At 33.0% G+C, this 23,578-nt stretch overlaps 1 protein-coding gene across 1 annotated transcript in view; it reads right to left on the bottom strand.

Moving 5' to 3' along the window:
• Positions 1–23,578, bottom strand: part of LOC149491106 (glutamate receptor 1-like) — an 80,341-nt gene that overhangs the window by 20,104 nt on the left and 36,659 nt on the right. Inside the window, exons 4-6 of the mRNA XM_089702168.1 lie at positions 17,306–17,435; positions 1,410–1,663; positions 670–819 (exon numbers count right to left, since the gene is read on the bottom strand). Of these exons, the coding sequence (XP_089558294.1) occupies positions 670–819; positions 1,410–1,663; positions 17,306–17,435 (534 nt within the window). The remainder of the gene's footprint in view (positions 1–669; positions 820–1,409; positions 1,664–17,305; positions 17,436–23,578) is intronic.

The following is a 23,578-nucleotide window of genomic DNA, read 5'->3' as shown; positions in this document are numbered from 1 at the left end:
CATATAAACTCCAATAAATAGATTAATAACATCCAGTTAAAAAGTAATTACGTATTAAATCGTTCATTATTATCTCGATAAATCCGTGTTATAATGAAAAAAGTTATCAGAATTTAATTTACATTCTGTATTGATTGCTTATATTATTAACAGAAGACTGGCTTGTAGATCCCCATTGTGATTCAGACGAGCGAAAAACGGAGTGCAGTTTTTTTGCATAGCTTTTACGGAGCCGTAATAAGGCCTGAAATGTGTGAACTTATGAATGAATATTGACGTTTTTGATGTGTGAATAAGTGTGCATTTTATAAACTGATTTTGTGATGTCGTTAATTTTGTTTTCAGTGAATTATTATGAGCGATTTTATGAGAATAATTAATTATATTATTTGCAAAGATTCTTATAGATTCACTGTAAACATAACAGTTTGAAGTTATATTTGTATATCAACATTATAATACATTATAATTCATATAATATTTTCATATGATTGTAAAAAAAAATATTGATCCAATGAAAAAACTTAACAAATAACCAATCATTCGAACCGTTTATAAAATCTTCCTATGTAATAGACCTTAATATTTACATAATTACACTGTTATTCACCTATAATAAAATAATAGTATCTATAAAATCCAATGCAAATGACTATCTAATTGACTTACCGAAATAGTCCCCTTGAAGCGCGGGTCCATCCTCCGCAGCCCCTCTATGAAGTCGCGCACCACCTTCCTCGAATGGTCCACTATGCGGAACCCGGTAATATTGACCGCTCCATATTCCGTAACCTCGTTTTCCCATTGATCGTCCATAACCTGATAATGCGAACGCCTTAAATTCCTATCTGCTACCACAAGCCGGAGACGTGACTCGAAAGCCTTTAGCGCATCCGACAGTCATTTATCTTATTGTCTCGACAAAGTTTAATTTAGTTTATACTTTGTAATTAGGAATACTCTAAGGAATAATAAGCAACTCGGAAGCTATTTAGAATGTGAATAAGATGTAGCGATTTTTGTTGCTATTTCAGATGGAGTTATTGTCGTTCGAAGCTTGGATTAGATCATTTAATTTTTAAGGTAAGTAAAATAAACAAATCCATCCATCCAGTTTAGTTGAACTGGGTATGTAAAAATACATATTATAGTATTCATATTTCTCAAGATGGGATAAAGTAGTTTGTTTTTTCATTCTCGTTAGATATCCGCCCTAGCTTCTCCCGAGTTACAAATATAGTCTTTACCACTAAGAGCACACATAGCACATAATATTATTGTGAAAAGATTTTTGAAATTGGTCCAGTTTTGGACCTGAGATTTACAGTATTGAACCTGAGATTAGCACATAACAATCTCGTAAGAAACAAACGAACTCTATAGCATTATAATATTAGCTACCAACTAACCAGTCCACTGAGCAGATAGTGGTAAGTTCTCCTCCCTAGTTCCACCTTCCTCACGTGTTCTACAAGCACACTCTTAGCGTTTTTCGCATTACAGTCCAGGACTATACGCTTGCTGCTCCACCGATCATGTTCCTCTACCGCCATGAGGAATTCCATGGCTTCCGCGGGGGAGTTGATGCGTTTCACCAAAGATATCTTGAATGTGGTGCGGCCTGGTTGCATTGTTTGGTATAGCTGCTGTAGCCGCAAGAGACCTGTGGACAATGTGCGAATTTATGGTCGTGTTATTTACGTTGAGACGTTCTTGGTTATTAATTCTGACTCGATTGTTTTTTTACATTGTTGTCTGAACAAAATTGATGGTAGGTATCTTAAATGGGATAAATAGTAGAAACGAATGGTAATAAACATTTTTTTTATAAATCAAACTTTACAATTGATATGATAAAATATTAAGGTAAGTAAATGCATGTTACTGATATGCAAAAGGTTTTAGGGGCTTAAAAAGTGAACTGAAAATATTGGAAAAAAATGTAAAAAATTTACTCCACCAAAATTGTGGAAAAATATTCAAAATTTAACTTTGACTGGTCGACCTTAAATCACGTAACTTATCGGACCGATCACAATTTTTTACTATGTTAGAGAAATGATTAGAATTTTGAACATACATGTTGCAAATATACCACATTAGTATAAATAATAAACATTACAAAATATTAATCGTACCTCCTCAATGTATTTTACTGTTATTCTTAAATCTTACAATTTTATCGCAAGAGATATTTTTCCATTGTTATAAAAAATGTAAATAAAGCGAAGCCGGCACTTGATGCGATTCTAATCCGCACAATATTCCATCGATAAGCTTTCAACAAAGGCAAAAAGCAAAATATTTAACTCATAACAATAGCGGATGTTCAGAGATTATATCAATGGCCGGCTTTTTATGTTATTCACGAGTTACCGTGATGATATTACATTTTGAAAATGCGTTTTTTACTGGAACATATTGTGAAGTGTATTGCATTATGTAGGCTTTGTATACAACAATAAACTGTTTAGAATAGCTTTTTATGTTCAACTATTCTTAAAAATTAGAACAGTATTATTATTATTCACTAAAACATATAAGATAATATAATATTTATGTAATGGCGTATACATTGCATTTTTATTTAAACAGTCGATTTCACAAGATATTGTCCTTGTAAACTACTTATAATACAGACAACATATTTCTAGATCATTCCCTACTATGCTACACCTTATCTAAAGCATACATAACACCTCATACCACTAATCCCCATCCTTAATTACAGCGGTACCTAGCAAAACTCTTCCAGTACCCTAATCGTAAGCCAGCTAGATTAATGTACGGACCGAAACTTGTCGAGCAATTCCAACCATGTGACGCTACCAGGGCCCTTGAGGTCACACCACAACCGCTAACGGGATACCACGTTTCTGAATTCCTCATTTTATACCCATATCTATACGGAACGAGAAATACTTTGAGCGCGATACGTATTTGTTTCCAAAATATCATATGGTAGGTGTAATATTTCAAAATGTCATATTGAAGGTGTAAAATAATAAGTGTCCATAGTATGGTAGGTGTTAAATCAGTATTTATAAGATGTGTTTGTCTTCCGTTGTTTTCGATTATTATCATGGCTCTGACGCTGTCGTGTAAGCGATAAGGTTCAATAAACTATAGACATCTAAGCTATAGACTATAATCATCGAAAATACGGTTAATATTTTCTTATAAGAATTCATCCCTGCCAGAATTACTTCTGTTTCAAAATTCTGATTATTACATAATGGATCAATGAAAGAGATATACCCAAATCATAAGTTATCAATCACAGGCTTACTTACTGCAGAAGTACTGCATATTCAAGGGGCGAGATTTACTAGATGAAGAAATATAATTTAGTAGATATAATAAATTTGCTACCTCTTTTAACGATACGCTATGTACCTTATATAATAAGTTATTACGAGTACAAAGAAGATATTTTAAATACATAGTAGCATTTGGAGCCCATATTTAACAATAAACATAAAATAAATAGATAGGTATAAAATGAGATAAACATAACATTCGCAGAGCTTAAAATTAACCTATCCAATGCTAAAGTTGAGGAAACCTCTTAAAATACACTTGAGTTTGAGAAATGGCTAGATAACTGTAGAACTCATAAAGTGGTATTACCATTAACAATAGACTGCGCACTTGTTACAACAAAGGAGTCCAAAACTCGACTTGTGAACTTTACTTGATTTGTGCAATTATGTTCTGGGTATTAATTACTTTTACACTTCACTAAGTGACTTTTCCTTGTTATAATGTTATAGAATTTAAAAATCTGGAACACTTTTATTATAAGCAGTATGGCAGTGGTGTGTAGTATTACGTGAGTATTAGATGAGATATGAAATACCTTTTATTAACGAATCTATAACCAAAGTTCTGTATAATTGTTAATTATTAATTATTAAAGTGAATCAGGCTAAAAATGTGATCTTACATTTAAATACTCGTAGTTACATATTTAAATTTATAAATATAATTTTGGTGTGATATGTAAGATGTTTTTCAAACAACTATTTTGATGGTTAATTGTCATAATATTGTTAGACGTAACTTTTGATTTAATATTTTTGTCGATGATTAATTGTCAATATAGTTGTCACTGTTTCCTGTTCGAACATGTTTAGCTGCCGAATACTATAAATTGCCGCGTTCCTTTGACTCGTGGCGCATCCTTGTTCCGCGTTCCCGCGCCCACCCAGGTGAGAGCCCTTCCGACTAGGGCCCTTCTGGCCTCCTCCACTCAAGCGACAGTCCAAGCCGAGGTTCGAGATCCCCGTCAAGTGGGGACGCCCTTGCGCATGTCGCTACCAGGGTGAACCTTCAGTTCACCCCCGCGTCCGCGTTAAAATGTAGAAGCCTTTCTGGCTAACATTGAGAAACACCATACAAAAAAAAAACTCGTGGCGCATTCGTACGAATCGTGCCTAGGGGCTGGACTTCCTAGCGAAGGGCTCTGGACGATGGACCGGGGACATGCTCCATCGTCCGGGGCAGTGAGGTGACATGAGACGTGTTCCGCTCATGCCGCCTCGCAGAGGAAGGAGGAGGCGCGCACGCGCGCAGCCGTTGGTGGTAACGGAGGTGGGCCCGTAACCGGGCGTCCGCTGCCAGGGTCGTGGACGATTTCTAAGAGTACCCGCGGCCCCGGCTAACTGCGCGGCTCGACGTTTTTTTTTTTTAAAAAATAAAAAAAAGGGGCTGGACGTTGTTTATACGACGTTCGACCTTCACTTTGATAATAGTCGTTGACTCACTGCGATTTGTCTACTACCTACATCAATTAGGTAGCTGTGTAGAATCGCAGTACATTCTTACATTACATTCAAACTAATATTTACATTCAAACTAATATTTAACCCGGCCTCTCGTGTTATTTCTTATAATATTTTATTTAAAAAGTAATCTGATTTAAACACGTGTATTTCAAACTATACAGATCCAATAAATTGTTTTATTTACATGTGTAAGGAAATCTTTTAAAAATTCCTCTCCTCGCCGTATTACAATACTATGAATTGTTTGAACTTGGCAGTGCCCACAAGTAAATTGACTTCCTCGTTTGTTCCACTTTGCCAAATAAAAACGTCCCAGAAAAATCTACATTCAAACCGGTGTTTAAATAATTTAACATTTTCCTGCGACTTGGACGAATCTTAATTAAACACGGCGGTCAAAGCTTTGATCGCTCGTTCGTATTGTCGGGTCTAAACTCTATTGGCTATTATTGTACCATTCATTGGCGCATCCATCCACCGAACTTGTCGCCAAACTAGTACGCGAACAAATCGCATGTGAATGTACGCGAGCGCCGTGCTTGTGTAACGTGTAGGCGAGCGTGCAGGCAATAAATTGTTTTCAATTTATCTGCGCATGTTATAACGTCACCACTGCTCGAACGGTGAAGGAAAACATCATGAGGAAACCTACATGTCGAAGAATCAAAAGTTCGATGACATGGTACTTGGTACACTTACCAACCCGCACTAGGCCAGCGTGGTGGATTATGGCCACGCTCATAAGGGACCCAGCAGTGGGAACCGTACTCATCATCAGCCCATACAAGTGGGAACCTGTATGGGCTGATGATGAGTACGGTTCGGGGCTCGGTTCGTAGTAGGTGTAGTGAATGTTGGAAAGTCATTACAATTTATTTGGAGATCTTCCACGTTTGCAAGAGCGTCACCATTAAGTGATTTGTGACCGATTTGCGGGATTCTGTTTCAATTTGTCGTTAGCCGATCGTGGATAGAAGATTGATTGTTCCCTGTTTATTCGGTGCGGTGTTTTCTTACGGTACAATAAATTGTATGATTCCAGCTTTAGTATCGGCATATTGATGTTTCGAGTGATTCGGGTCGTTAAGGATATGTGCTACATTAACTTGATGAAACAATGGTATACCTACTTATAAAAATTGTAGTAATAATAATAATAAATAAATATTATAGGACATTATTACACAGATCGACCTAGTCCCACAGTAAGCTCAATTATTAAGGCTTGTGTTGTGGGTACTAGGCGACGATAAATATAATATTTAATAAATACATAATATATAGATAATAACACCCAGACCCAAGAACAAATAATTGAGTTCATCACACAAATATTTGCCCTGACCGGGGATCAAACCCGGGACCGTCGGCTCAGTAGGCAGTTACTTTACCACTGCGCCAACCGCGTCGTCATTGTAGTGATTTGCAGTAGGTACTAGAACGTAGGAGAAAGTGATTTAATTTCATCTTAAATAGATATTGTTATAATTTTGAAAGAGTTAAATGGATGTAGGATGTTTATTATATTATTCTATTCTATTAATCTAAAAAAAATGAAGTCTAAGTCAATATAAATTACATTGAAATATCCTTTAAGCCTTAAACAGAGTAAAATATAAATTATTGTGGCAAAATTAATTGCCTATAGAACCAAGTAAAATTCAAATAAGTACTTGGAAGTTTCCCAAACTCTTTAGATTCAATTAGGTACTTTATGCGAGACAGGAGTTTTAGAAGTTAAAACTCCCTTATTTCTTAAATATATGTAAAATGTTTCCTGTTTATTTATTTATACCGTGAAAATGTCCCGACTATTTTGTGTCAAATTAACCTTTTCGTATATTTTATCCTTAAAATGCAATCGATGATTTTAAGTTTTATAATCGGCTTCGAGTCAAATACTTATTACTTACTATTATTACTTTTTCTTATCTAAATTTAGATAGAAAAATCGGCTCTATTTTTACGAGAATAGTCAGAATTGCTCGGAATAAAATGTTTTAAAAGACATGACAGAAAAACACCCACAAAAAGTGACAATTCATACAACTCAATAGTTTTCACGTTTTATAAAGAATAGCATATACCTATATAAAACTAGTGGTCCGCCCCGGCTTCGCCCGTGATCCTACCTGTTTTAACTATCCTATTTCTCAAGTTGGATCGAACTGCACATGGTGTGCGAATTATATTATAATCGGTTAAGTGGTTTAGGAGTCCATTGAGGACAAACATTGTGATTCGATATTATATTAAGATAAAATACTATACATATACAAAATTATCCGCCCTATTTTGTTTGATAATTTCCAAGCGTTATATTATGTCCAGTATATGTCAGAATGGGAGAAGTTAAATTGAAATCGAAATTGAAAAGTTTGCGAAGATACGAATGTTGTTTATATTCATAAAACTACGAAACTGATACTATCGGGGAAATCACATGCACTTCTTTCTTGAGGAAAATAGAATAGATATTAAATCAGAAAGTTACAACTATATTCAAGCATAATAATATCGTTAAAACTTGATTCATTTCAATTCTTTGACTTCTTGTAAGAGAAATTCTTAATTTATTCATTTTCATGGCTTCTTATTATTATGTACTTCTTTGTCTGTGTTTTTTTTCTTACTTTAAACCTAAATGTAATGATCAAAGAAAGGCTGTCTTATCACAGGTTATACATAATATACATGTACAGGTAGAGAGCCAGAGCCTCATATTAAAATTGTATGAACAAAGGTGAAATAAATATTTATTTTATTTTTGAAGTGAAAACTTCTTTAGCGGCGTTGGGTATAAAATCTTAAACTCGCGTCAGGACACGTGACCTGATCGAAAAAGCGTAAGACGGATGGATATCAAACATGCTCAACGTTAATAATCAAGTTTTCACTTCTGCCGGCACTCCCGGAGTGCAACCCGTCTTTTTTTTTGTTCCTATTAATCTACAACAATAATTAATATAAAACAAATTCACGACGTATTTCAAGTTCGTTAAATAAAATAATCTGCCGCTAATCTGAACAAAACAGCTTATACTGAGGATAATTCCATAATATTTATATTAAACAAAGTCTTGTTTATGAGCGACTAGATTTCCGAATGCGGCTTCGCTCGAGTTTTCAAAGAAAAACCCGCATAGTTCCTGTGGGATTGCCGAATAAAAAGTATAGCCTATGTCTTATTCTGGGTCTTCAGCTACATACCAAATATAATTGTAATCGGTTCAGTAGTATTTGAGTAAAAGAGTAACAAACATCCATCCATCCATCCTCACAAACTTTCGCATTTATAATAATAGTAGGATTTTCTTCTAACTTTTCAAAATTATAACCAGTCTCTTCAGACGCTCCTTAGACACTACTTGTCGCTTTTTTGCCTCTCAACGAACAAAAAGTATGACTTCCCAAATGGTCCGGACTTTAATTTCTTGTATAATGTTTGTTTAGTAAATATTTCATTTTAATATATTTAAATGTTTTAAAGAATTTGTGCAAATGACTAAACTTTTTGCGGCACGTAGAAAATTTATTTTTATTGATAACATTTTTTCGAGGAATATGTTAAACGCTAATCTACTTTTAATAAAATATTTTGTCGTGATATAATATTTTGTATTTAGAATCACTGAGTTTATCATTAAAGTAAACAAATTCAAAATAGAAGGGTTCTGAGAAAATTATAATTAATAACACTTACAAATACAACTCCTAGAATGGATATAATACAATATTATTTCTTGTAAAATATACTTCAATAGCAATTAGCATTTCGGAAAATAAATCCTCAATTTAAACGTTTACTATCTGGAAAATTGAAATACGTTCTTATCACTCTTAAATGAGCTCAGAAAATAGGGCATAGCATTCTGTAAAGTATGTACTAAAGTCTCTCAATACCTCATATCATGGAAGTTAACCTTTTGTAAAACTAGACGTCCTCTAAGCCCCTTAAAACGTTAATGATGGAAAATCGTGATTTTTATCGAGAGAAATCCCGACATATTTCTTGTGTATTAAACTGGCTACTTAACTGAAATGGAAATGCAGTTTTATTACAAATACCTACGCCACATTTTGCATTGTACTACCGATAGTACTGTGATTGCTTTCATTTGTATTTATAATTATATAAAACGAAACTAGAACAAGTTGGTCGAATTCGTTTGGATTTCTGGTTAAATGAGTAAATGTGTAAATTGGAACGAGCGCGTTTGTAGAATAATTAAAAATAAAAAACCCTCTAGTATGATTTAAATACCAATAAATTATAATTCACATTAAAACCAAATGATTAATATATATTTTTAAGTACTTAATGTGGATTGATTTTACGCGTAAAGTAGACTACTAGTACTTGGAAATGTGTATTTCGGTTGTGTCCGGGATTTGCCGTAATGATTCGGGGTATTAAAGAATTGTAAATATAGCCTTTAATACTTTAAAACATGCTTTACATTCGTAAAATAATGTTTCATATCAAAGTTATCGGTTTACAGCTCAGAATAGTTTTTCTGGTAAATCATAACAATCAAAAACTCATATCAATCATCTCTATAATACAATAAAATAAACACCGATCTTGACATCGCTCCATAATATAGAAAATCCAATAGGAAACACCAATTTCGCAATACCATCGACCGTTGATTGACGTCAATTCAATTTTAGCACTGTTTGGTTTTTCCAAGATTTTCTTTGCAAAAAAACATAACTTAATGCAGATAAAATTAGGGTTGAATATTTTTAATACATCTAATATGTAAAACTGATTATTATGTCGTACTTATCTGGGGACTATTCATTATATTCGAAATTGGCAATAATTTGATAAAAAGAACTTTTGAAATCGGCCGAATAATAACCCGATTTGGGAATACCTTCACATCAACTTACCTACTTAGTGCAGCATTAGGGGACTAATGCTAATCGTATTCGCAGTATGGTGTCATAATATTAGATAGTAATATGTAATTCTTTGTAAGACAAATTTTATCAAAAGGAAAATAATATTAGTTGAAAATCAATCGGTTTAACCGCAGGTATTCATATGGATTACCTAGTCGTAGGTACAGTTTAGTAATAGCTTTGTATTACTATTTTTTACATTACAGATAAGACTATTTGACGACGCGGTTGGCGCAGTGGTAAAGTAACTGCCTACCGAGCCGACGGTCCCGGGTTCGATCCCCGGTCAGGGCAAATATTTGTGTGATGAACTCAATTATTTGTTCTTGGGTCTGGGTGTTATATGTATTTATATGTATATGTATTTATTAAATACTAGGTTTCCGCCCGCGGCTTCGCCCGCGCAGTCAAAGAAAAACCCGTATAGTTCCCGTTCCCGTGGGATTTCCGGGATTGCGTCATTATCCCGGGATAAAAAGTAGCCTATGTCCTTTCTCGGGTATCAAAATATCTCCATACCAAAGTTCATGAAAATTGGTTCAGTAGTTTAGGCGTGATTGAGTAACAGACAGACAGACAGAGTTACTTTCGCATTTATAATATTAGTATGGATTATATTTATCGTCGCCTAGTACCATAATAATGTCCTATAATATTTATTTATTTAATGAGTAGAAATTCTGATAATGTTACGTATGATTTCAGAAGGATTTCAAATTTCTAAACCTACCTTTGTTAAAGTAATAAAAAAACTTCACCTGCATTACAATAACATAACATGAAAAGGTCATTTCATTACAAAATATGGCATGATTTTTAAAACACCACAGAATCGTACTACAAAAACGCCTTAATGAAATAAAATCAAAAGAGAAGCCTATAAATTACGCAAGTGTCAAGTATTCACGTTGCGTTGATATTGGCAGACTTTTGGCAGACTATTTTATTTATTTCCTTCAAAAATTGCTTATTTTACTCCTCAATATTGAGCCCGGAATTCTCAAGGTTAGATACATTTTAATTGGAAGCGAAACCCATATTTAGGAAGGTTAATATATTATTATTGGAGGGTAAAATTATATCGAGCTCTTAATAGTCCTTTAGCTAGGCCCTTCGTCTTGGCCAGCTGAGCTCCGATCATTTACAGTAAATAACTATATTATATAGTATATACCTATTGTAAGATCTTTGGTTTCTTAATAAATGGGCAATGAAATGTATTTATACTAATTTTCATGCAAATAATTAACCTATTTTTATTTAAGAATAATATTTTTTTCTGCGTTTATTTGCTTGTTACACAAAAACTTAATAGCGGCTTGACAATTTAAACCAGAAATATATTGGATGTTTTTGTATAGCCATAAACCAACGTTAATTTTTTATATTATTTACAGTTACATTAAATTTCTAATTCCTTGTTATTTAAATTATAATAAACGTTGTACTGTGAATATGCAAATTTATTCCAACGCTTTTTAAGATGGTTACTATCAGAATAACAATAAGATCAGGCATGACTGAACCACAATAAGAATAAACTTGATCGAGATTTATATAATATTATAATATTATGCTACGACCCTTTAGAAGTTTCTGGAATTTTTAATTAACGTTGTCAACAATCTTTGGTACACGAGGTATGATTTTGTACGGATTTTATGTTGATTCAGGTGGAAAAGTACCGACTTTATAATTAATTGTATTTTAGCAGTCGTGTCTATCTCTACTAGACTTCTTTTTCAATAAAAATGCTTATCGCCATCAAAGTGCAGAAATTTATAAGCCACACATAATCAGCATATAGAATGGCCGGTTGGCTTAGTTGGAAGCGACCCTGCCTTTCAGAGGTCGTGGGTTCGATTCCCAACCAGGGCAAACATGTGTGATGAACATCGATGCTTCGTCTATGTCTGGGTGTTAATTTATATATAAGTATATATTTAAAATTATATATTTGTACGTTTATCAACCATTTGGTTTCCATAATACTAGTGAAGAGCTTAGTATGGGATCAGATCGTGGCGTGTGTGAAAAATTTCCTGAAATATTTATTTATGTTAAACAAAAGAAACCAAAAAAGGATCCTTAATTACCCAAATATTTCAATACATTGAATGTAGAGTAGATAAAGTGTAGAATAAACCATACAATCCGAAAAATAATGCTTCCAGGAAAAGCATTCAAAAAGCGCTATATCTACTCATGATAAATTATCATTTCTCTTTCAACCGTGTTAAACCGCAAGTTGATGTTACAGCAACATTTCAATTTGAGAAATAGTTCGTACATTCAACACTATCTGGCCACAAAATTCTCTCTGTATCGCAGACAAAGCTAGCTCTAATTAGATTAAGAGCAAACTTAGAACGCAAACGTGGATTTTCAGCCCATATGCTTTTGATACATCTGAACATTATTCGTATATTTAAAACTTAATTCATGGAAGTGCATGCATTCACTATAATATAATCGGTATTTCGCTAGTCTATAATATATTTGTAATTATAGATATTATAGTAATATTATGAACTATTTTATTGTTTGTTCTGAACTAGTAGGTATTATAGTTATTTAAAAACGTATTACACCTATCAACGTCTATTCCGTAATAATACAATACTACTTTTTATAACGAAAAAGTAATAATATATGATCGACCTAACTAATCGACACGTAATTTTTTGTTCAGCTAATAACAGTAAAAATACGGTTACTCCGACGGTATATACAGCTAAGTATAACTAAGTGAAATATCGTCGTATACCTAATCATTAACGTCGTTCCCTCGAGCGGCATATAATACAAAATGTAAATTTATCGAAAATATCATCCAAATATAAATTTACGGAGAGCTGTAAATTGTATTACGGAAAGTAACCTTGACGTTGAGTTGTTTTGAGAGTTCCCCGAAATAAGAGCGAGCTTAGAAGCTTCACTAGAACAAATACCAATCAATTTTGATGAAAAATTGTTAACGACACGCCATAGATATCACAGTGTCTTCATTTGTGTCGTTTTATATAATAATTTGGAGTTTACGTTTTGTTGAAATTGCCGTGTTGATTTGTTATCAATTTTGTGGCATTTTTTGCATTTTTATAAACGGATGGGGACTTTTTGATGGAACAGCATTGTTCGAAATCAAAAGATTATAGTTAAAAAGTTTAGATTAATTTTTTAAAGTAATATCTTTAAAAAATTATTAAACAGTGTACAGATACATAACTCCTTCCCAGTACACATTTGTTACATCAAGATCATATTAAAATCCGGGTGAATGAAGTTCCGCAAGTCACGTTCATATTAAGTATAATTTGCACTATAACAAAGCCATAATACAGTACACATTAAGTGTTTGCGAGTGGAAACTTAACACGTTTCGCCATGCATGAGGACACTTACTATACTGCACTATACTGCACTGTACTGCAGAGGACATAAAATGCTGGCTGCTCGCACTGACTTAGGTTATTGAATAAATTGAATAGATATGATCGTACTGTTCACTTGCATCCTTTACATTTGAATGTATGTTTTATCTAACGTCGGGTAATAAGTCTGGGATCGAATGGGACGCTTTAAAGTGAAGTAATTGATCTTTGCGATACGTCTCCGAATTGAATGGAGGATTCTGTTTAGTCTTCGAAAAGTCAGCTTCTAAAGTTGCAGGTTTTATAGAACATGTTTTAGGCTATACTCCAAAGGCCTTAAGGTATAGCTTTGAAAGTTTTCAATCTATTAAATTTACTGAGTATAGTAGGAATAAAATATTTTTGGTTAAAATATTATCACCTAATTTGCAAATATGTAGTTCTATTTAAAACAGCATTAAAGTTTATATATCCTAATTGGATGTAGAATGCGTTAACAAAATTAATTAATGCGATGCATTGAAAGCGCAACTGAAAGCTAAATCCTATCTCTGTATTCTTCGTAATTCCACATTCCCAATGGACGTCTAATCAATGTATTAAACAATTTAACCTACTAGAATATCGGTGTACTATAATTAATGTTTCGCAACAGAATAAGTTTGGAGTACCGTTCGTGCTAAAACTAATCATGCAGAAGTATGGTGCAGGTGTATATCGCAAACAAATTAACCTTATAGTTAGAGCATCTTTGATTAACTTGGAGTTTCTAGGTTGGGTATGCGTAAAGTATTTTGAAACAATATGTTAACAATTATGGTATGCCGCTTTTCTGTTCGATACATATTCTTTAGTATATGATAAAAGGGATGTAATATATTTTGTATCATTAGATTATTGTTTATGGATGTTATACGCGGTGTATATTATGTACTAGCTTTCCGCCCGCGGCTACGCCCGTGTTTTCAGAGAAAAACCCGTTCTCGTAGGATTTCCGGGATAAAACCTATCCTATGTCCTCAAACTCAAACTCAAATGCAAATTGGTTCAGTAGTTCAGGCGTGATTGAGTAACAGACAGACAGACAGAGTTACTTTCGCATTTATAATAATATTAGTATGGATTTATAAAATTATATAATTTTTTGTTGACGTCCTTGACCTATGCATATAATTAAATCGTAGGAAAGTCAAAACTGTAGATACATTTAATATTTTTTTAAAGAATTCTTGGGACGTGATCAACAATAGATATCGAAGCCAAAAATGTAGTTTTTAGAATTTTCGTCTGTTTGCCTGTTTGTCCGTTTGTCGGTATGTATGTCCGGGCTATAGTTTCAAATAAAGCTTTGCAATGCCTGCAATGCAATGCTAACTCAATTTTTAGATTAAGGAATTAAAAGGGAGAACGGCATGGAATTCGATCTTTTATTTTATTAAGCTATTGCATAGCTTCTATCGCGGGCCTTGAGCGCGGGGACCGAATCCACAAATTTAGTAACAAAAACCTCACGCTCCTCACTCCGACGGGCGCGGAGGTGTGGCTTGAAAACATAGCATGGTCCCCGAGTGCCACACGTCTTTTTTATTTATTTAAATACTTTATTGTACTGCCAACCAAACAAAGATACAAAGAGAAAATTTATGCTAAAAGAAGACACAGCACAGATGGCGGTCTTATCACTTGTATTTTGTAAGTTATTTCTTCCAGGCAACCTACTGAAGGAGTGATAACATTTTTTTTATTATATAAGGTAGGTATAATATATCAAATTAATATTTACATTATAATGTAATGGGCCATTATTATTGGTAAGTCCATAATTATATTTATTTTAGAAAATAACGTAACATAACCTAGTAAACATTTATTCATTTATATCAAACTTTTCATCATGACAATAATATTTGCAAATGTCTCTCGGATGGATAAATCTGACCATTTTACAATGTATATTTTTGGAACACTGTTGATGTTTATACAAGTTTTTCAACAAAGAGATTTTACTTTGTCAAAAATCAATCCGAGCTACTACTAAAATATAGCATGAAACACGTTATTTCAATGTTTTTTGGAAACCTGTTTTTTGTTTTACAATACAAAACAAGCTTATTGTTAGAATTTTTGTTTAGATTAACGCTATTATAAGCATATTTAATATGAGAGGTGCATATTTAATATGAGATTCTTTGTTTTTCTTCATAGATGCAAAGAAAGCACAATCAGAACTAAACGTGCTTACATTTTTAATAGAGGTTGCAATCCGTGTATGGTCATAAAACTTTATGCTTGTATTAACTTGGGTTATTCCAAGAATCTGTTTCTCTCCACTAATGGGACCATGTTTTTAAATATACTTCAAGGATATAGTTGGAAAATATTCAAAGACTGAATGTTCTTTGCTGGTATATCTTTTCAATAATGAGTGTTTGACCGAGATTTACCTGGTTTTTACCGTGATGTTATTCCTTACGTTTTAATAGTATTCCTTGTTTAGAACGCTAAGGAGGATTTATTGAATGTTATCTTATATATAAAATTCTCGTGTCACAATGTTAGTCTGCATACTCCTCCGAAACGGGTGGACCGATTCTCATGAAATTTTCTGTGCATATCGGGTAAGTCTGAGAATCGGCCAACATCTATTTTTCATATGTACCACGGGCGAAGCCGGGGCGGACCGCTAGTATACTTATATAGCAACGAGATGTATTACGATGTTTTAAAGAAACAAAGATCCACGAAAGTTAACCCGATTATGCTCTGCACTTTCCGGCTATAGAGTTATATTTTTATTTAGTTTTGATAAATTTAGCGTTGTCATATAGTTGTTTATTTTATTTTGTTAATTAAATAAAATGGTTTTAATGTTAATACTTTGTTACAAGTATTTAAAAATAATGATTTGACAATTTTTCTTTCTAAAAATGGATGGCCTATTGTGATGTTAATTTGTGAAAGAACATCATAATAAGTAGGTGATATTTATATCCCCAAATTTTATTTAAAGCATTACCAACATAAATAAACGCTACCAAGGTACAAACAGTAAGAGAGTAGGTATTTTACGTAATTTGAACTAGAAATTACCAGTAGATACTTAGATAGCAAACCGTTACCGGGATGAATATCCGGAAAACCAGTCCCTACATTTTCTATCTACGAGCTGTAATCCAGTGACACAGATTTATAAAACCACTAGCGGACCTCCCCGGCTTTGCCCGTGGTACGTGTTTACGTTTTCTCTCGATAAGAAAAATCCTCGTACTTCAAGGAATATTATAAAAAAAAAAGAATTAATGAAATCGGTTTAGTTGTTCTCGAGTTTTGCGCTGAGCAACAAATTTAGCGTTTTATTTTATATTATAGATTTAGTTAGAGGTTACTTCTAAAAGTGTGTGTGCTAGAAACTTCATCAAAACTAAATGTTTTGATGAAGTTTCTAGCACAAATTTAAAATATAAAATATACAGACTCATCTTCATCTTAAGGAAGCTACAGATTCTTCTTTAATTCCACAAATATAATTACGTTAAGGTAATTTAAGTCTTCTTTTCTAGAATTAAATAAATAAATATTAATTACACTAGAAATGAATTACATAATACTTGAAATGCTTTCCATCTTAAAACGATATACCTAATTAAAAAGATACATACTTACTATAGATACATACTTACTATACATACTAATATCTAAGTTTAATGATAATTAAATATTCCGAGCTAATATGATCTATTTATGTACTAGATATTATAATATCACGAAATATTTTTATGATTAATTTTTCCTATTTATCAAGGTTGCCTGGTAGAAATCGCTTTTAAGCGATAAGGCCGCCAAATTGTACATTTTTTTCAAGTTTATTTATGTAAATGTTATTTTTGTGTGCATTGTACAATAAAGTATTTTTATTTTATTTATTTATTATGAAATATTCCTCTCATTTTCAATTCCATTTCTTTCTACTTTTATAAAATCATTAAATTCGTTTAATCTATAAATATAATATATAAAACTCAAAGGTGACTGATATAGTGATTTATCAACGCACAGCTCAAACCACTGGACGTATCGGGCTGAAATTTGGCATGCAGGTAGATGTTAGGACGTAGGCATCCGCTAAGAAAGGATTTCCCGAAATTCTTGCGGGAACGGGGAAAAACGGGGATGCACGTACAAAGTGGTGGGCGGAAGCTAGTAATACAATAAAAATTGATAAAATGAACTTACCATCATGCGAATCGTACATGTAGATAATTTCCTTCCACCCATAGTGTGTGATGACGTCGAAGATAGCCCGGTGGTAGTCTGGTCTCATGCTGATCGCGTGGTCTATTAGACCAGAAGACGGTGGAATAACCTAGAAACAATTCATTATATTAGAGCATAATTATATTAACTAGCTTTCCCCCCGCGGCTTCAACCGCGTTTTCAAAAAAAACCCGAGGGATTTACGGGATAAAACTTATCCTATATGGTAATCCAAGTTACCTTCTAGATGTGTGCTAAATTTCATTGTAATCGGTTCAGTGGTATTTGCGTGAAAGAGTAACAAACATACATACACATATATTAATCCTCACAAACTTTTGCATTTATAATATTAGGATAGGATAGGATACCTATTATAATAAAAATTCATTATACGCTTATGTCTGATATGCTTATGTCTGCGACGCGACGTTGTTCAGGTATATGAGAGATTTTGTGTGATGTTTAATTTTTTCAAATAGAATCTATATTTTAATTTACCTAGCAAAGGTTACCTACATTGGGGAAATCTGTAGTTAATTAGTTTTAAAATGATCCGTGCACACAGATGAAAAATTCAAAAAACTGATATTTGGTTTCGAATGTTTGTATATTTTGTTTGGATGATATTTCGCCAGGTATTAACAACGTACTCATCAAATCATGAAAATGTAGAATTCATAAAAAATAAATGAAATATAACATTTCTGCTCAACTATAACGTGTACCTAATTAATTATTTAAATCGTATAACCTACCTGTATTAATGAATATATCTTATATAGTCTTAACATTCTTATATAGGATGTAGTATTTGTCTTAAAATAACTGTAACAAATTATCTTTGGATTACTTGCACAAATATTCCGGGCTAATATTATCATATCATATACCAAGGTTTCAAAGAACGTAACATAATCATTCAGTAGCTATTTCACTAGAAGACAGCTTTCGAACTTCATTATCCTCCCGTCAACGGGACATTTATCAATTCTAACTAAATCTCAAAAAAATTCATTCGTAATCACTCAGACTCCAGAGAAGTAATAACTTGCCGAATAAAAGGAGTTCGTCCAATTTCTATTGAAAATAAAACAAAAGATTCAACTCGTGAAAGGCTTTACACATTAATCTAACAGATTCAACTCAAGTATTAATGACTGAAAGAGAGATGCTCAGTGGAAGGGATTTCGCGGGCTGAAATTACGTATTTTCTTGAAAGCAAAAGAGGCGCCGCTTCATGATGAGCGACGTGTGACGTGTGTATACAATTACTGTCAAACGTTTAACAATATAAAATGGGCTTCCGTATGGGACTGGATATAATGAGGATTAGTTACAGAAGAGTCCCCTGAAGCCAATATCTAGTCTAGTGCATAATAAAATTATGTGTTATAACCTTTTCTTGATAAAGAGAAACTTCTTTCCTTGATGCAGTAAAATTTTTCAAAAATAAATTTGTTATAAGTAATATTAATTGTAGTACTTGACGGTATTTATCTCTTTATTTTTCAGGATAGATACCTACTCTTCTTCCTAAGCACAAAGATTATTATTGTTGTTAAACGTTTTACTCATGTAATCCGTGAATTAAATGCATGCATCTCAAAGCGATTTAATCTTAAGCTGTATAACATCAGGTTACGCCCGGAAGGCGCTAATGTGAAATGTTAGCGCATCCAAACATCCACTGAATTTACATTGGCCGATACTTTGGGCTAATAGCGGAGTAAAACGAACTTTCGATTGATGCTATTCCCGGTGGAATATCAATGTGTTTGAAATGCAGATATATTATTCTATTTGCAAATTCGTGTTTTAGATGAGGTAAATGTGCGTTCGAACTTTTATTGAGGGCACTGCTTCTGTATGAGTAGATAAAGCAACGCTGAGTAATGTTGGTTCAGTTATGTTTAACTTTGGGCTTCCAGAGTACACTATAATGGGTAATAGAAAACACGAGGCATTTAGAAACTGTTATTATGTTTGTGCAAAGATTCTATCAACGCAATTATAATTACTGAGTTACGCTCGCAACTTCTACTGAAAGCACTTTGTGGAGGAGATTGTTATTTATATTTGGAGACAGGAGAGATAGATTAAAACTAATAAAACAGATACTGTCTGCAAGCTGTGTATGTTAAATTTGATAATAACAATATGTTGGGATTTACTCCAACTTTTAACTAATAAAGCAACGCTTACACTAAATTATGTGCATTAATCTTGTCTATGACCTAGTGCATATACCTAAATACGTTTATCTGTACATCGACGAAGTTATGCGTAACTTTTGTTACAAACGATTTAGCTCAGCCGCGACACGTTAACGGGAACTAACTAGAAACGCACACATGATTGTGAGTTGTGGAAGTGTGAGTGTGTAATATTGCGAGTTTGGAAGTGTGAGTGCACACGGTACTGTATGAAATTGTTTATGATCTACTTAAGCAAACAAGAACGTAGGTCGGTGATTCTTTCAACTGTCCTTTGAAATGATTTCAAGACCTTCTTATGACATTATGCGTCCACCGTGCCTTCCTTAAAGTGACAACTATGACGTCACAACATGGCGGCCGATTGTTTTCAAATTTCTACGTAAAGATGAACTTGAAATTGAACAAATTAAAAAGTGTTCTGCTTTTTAATTTGTTCTTGGTGCCGTAAACCAGATTATCACGTCTATCTACTGCTCCATAGAGCCTCTGCCGTAGGGATCGGAAACGAATCAGGAATAGCGATTGTCAGCGAAAATATCTAACTTCGACAGCACATTTATACTCATCAATGGAAACGGAAATTTCATTGGAATTTTATTACGATTATTTTACTAGGCATGTTTAAGGTTGATGTTCCGACCGTCCCTCCATACATTTTTGATTACCTCTAAACACTTAACACAGACACTATTTCTTTAAAACTAATCATTTTATCACTTCTCTATAATGAAATGTGTGCGCGTTCGACCTTTTTAATCAATAATTTACAATATTTACTTAGAAAAACAACAGTAAAATACCGGAAAAATTTGACACTTCTACAGTAGTGTGCGTGACTTTTGCCAAGCGAAACACGACATAAAGCACGACATCTAGCGCATAGACTATATACTTATTACAGATCTAGCGCGTCAATGTCTAAACGAAAGGCGATGTTTAGACATTGACGCGCTAGATGTCGTGCATTCGCGTTCGTTATCTTATGCATAATGAGCATAATTCTAATAAATCAAAGTTCTGTGTAAAAATTGAGTAATTTCATTTCCAATCGTTCAAAGAAAATAACAATAAAATAAAATAAAACTAATGACCTTAGAAACTATGTTTTTTTTTATTTATTACTCATTATTGTTCGTCCGTCGTAGGTCTGTAAACTGTATTGTACACTGAAGGTAAATGGTACTGTAGGTACTTTAGTTCGGCGTCGTCGCTCGTCGGCTTGATATAAAATTACATTCTTGATTTCATTGACACGCGCTATGATTTGCGCGCGGAATTTCTTGTGTTGTGAATTTATTTTTGTATGCTATGCATTTTAATTGATTCAAATTGCAATGTTTCTCTAGTATGCATTTGAGACTATATTGTAAATTGTAATAATTGATCGTGGGTATAGTAATTAATTATTCTAATAACGCAATTAGTAATATATGTATTTTCGGTGGGATTCAAAACAAAAAATTGGCCCGTGATTTTTATGAAATTTCACCACATTACAAATCACATCAATCATAGTTCATACACATGTAGGTATGACGAAAGTGATTAGTATTGTGGCTAACATTGACTCATCAGTTCATCACTGAAACCAGTGATAAATCAGTACCTATATCATATTGTGTTTGAATATTTTTAAACAATGATATAAGTATACAATTATTATAAATCGGTAAACTATCAAAGTAATCACAAACTTGCAAACATTGGTAAAATGTCCAGTAGTTTATGAGCCTATTCATTACAATCAAACAAACAAACAAAGTTTTCCTCTTTATAATATTAGTGTAGACAAACACTATGAATACGATCACGAATGCAAATTCGGGGATTTTCTAATTATTGCTAAATAATAATTGAATTCGTTTTGAAATACTCTATAATTTTTAGTGTATAAATAGACATTTATAATGTGGTGCTCATTTTTTTTGTACTGCTAACGCTATTGTAGGTACCTATTTTCGTTGTTTTATTTCAAGTGAACACGGCCATACAATTTTGTCACGAGCCGCCTATGATTGTAGGTACTTTTGTTAGGCTCCTTCGTCGTCCGCGTCGGCTCGAAAGTTCTTGATTTCATTGTCACGCGCTATGATTTGCGCGCGGATTTTCTTGTGTTGTGAATTTATTTTTGTATTATTATTATTTTTTATTTATTTTTTTATTTTATTGATTCAAATAAAATATTTCACTAGTATGCATTTGAGACTATATTGTATTATGTATAATTTATCGTAGGTATAGTTATTCTTATAACGCAGTTATATTTTCGGTGGGACAATTTGACCCGTGATTTTTCTGAAATATCACCACGTTGCAAATCACATCAATCATACACACGTATGACGAAAGTATAGTGGCTATAATTGACTCATCAGTTCATCACTGAAACCAGTGATAAATCAGTACATATATCATATTTTATTGTGTTTGAATATTTTTTAAACAACGATATATACAATATTATTATAAATCGGTAAACTACCAAAGTACTTCCGAATTTTCAGACAGACAAACAAGTAGTTTGAACACGCAGTTTTCTTATACTAGTAGCAAAAATCAAAACCATAATATTATGTTTCCCTACTATATTTTACTAAAAGTCCAGTGCGTCGAAATCGTAAATAATAATATGTTTTTCACCTTCCTGGTTATTTTCCCATAGTAAATAGTGTTTTAGGTTTGTTGTTGTAGGTAGGAATAATAATAATTATTCTTACATGTTGGTTATGAAATGTATATTGAAATAATTTACTTTTACAAATCATTAGTGATATAAGTTTTGAGTGAAAATGCTTGGATCAGCATAATATTATATGGTACTTCAAATACATGTTTTGATAAAAAAAACAATAGTGTAATAAAATAAAACTGCGTTTTATTGTAATCAATGTTGACAATTTTAAATTCCAAAATTATTGATCAATAAAATAGTTTACACCAACAAATATAACTTTTATTTTTATAACAATCGTTCATAATATAAACCGTAGCAGGTGGCGTTTTGAAGTTCTGTCTACTCATACAGAAAAATGGAAAACTTGTTTTTTTTGTAAACAATTTATTACTCATGTTGTTTGGCAACTCGAAGCGTGGTCGTCCGTCGTAGGTACTTTTGTTCGGCGTCGCGTCGTCGTCCGCGTCGGCTTGATATAAAACATTCTTGATTTCATTGACACGCGCTATGATTTGCGCGCGGAATTTCTTGTGTTGTGAATTTATTTTTGTATGCTATGCATTTTAATTGAATCAAATTGCAATATTTCTCTAGTATGCATTTGAGACTATATTGTAATAATTGATCGTGGGTAGGTATAGTAATTAATTATTCTAATAACGCAATTATATTTTCGGTGGGATTCAAAACAAAAAATTGGCCCGTGATTTTTATGAAATTTCACCACATTGCAAATTATATATTATACAATTACAATTACAATTATTATAAATCGGTAAACTATCAAAGTAATTACAAACTTGCAAAATATGCTTTTCCGAATTTTCAGACAGACACACAATTTTATTAGTTTGTTTTAGCAAAGTAGGTACCTATACCTATACGCTTACGTCGCGCGTCGCGTCGTCGAAAACGGTGCGCCCAGAAACAAACATACCTAATTCAGTTACAATCCTTTTTTTGTTCCGTAATTTATTGTATTTATTCTAATACGATTTTTTTTATTCGTCGGCCAGTTCTACTAGGTATAAAAAGATAAAATTGAAATATAATTATTGTAGCGACAGCCATATTATGTTACTATGTTTTCGTAAATATGTTTTTCACCTTCCTGGTTATTTTCACATAATCTTATCTTATATATAAAAATGAATCGCAAAATGTGTTGGTAAGCGCATAACTCGAGAACGGCTGAACCGATTTCGATCATTCTTTTTTTATTATATTCCTTGAAGTACGAGGATGGTTTTTATGTAGAGAAAACGTAAATATTATGTACCACGGGCGAAGCCGGGGCGGACCGCTAGTATATATATATAAATGAATCGCAAAATGTGTTGGTAAGCGCATAACTCGAGA

The sequence above is a fragment of the Colias philodice genome, chromosome 1 (genome assembly GCF_061535455.1).
Source record: "Colias philodice isolate Cphi_HAF_F1 chromosome 1, ilColPhil1 Martin Lab GWU primary, whole genome shotgun sequence".
NCBI lineage: Eukaryota > Metazoa > Arthropoda > Insecta > Lepidoptera > Pieridae > Colias > Colias philodice.
Note: the sequence above shows the minus strand (reverse complement) of the source record. Positions and strands in the feature narration are given on the sequence as shown.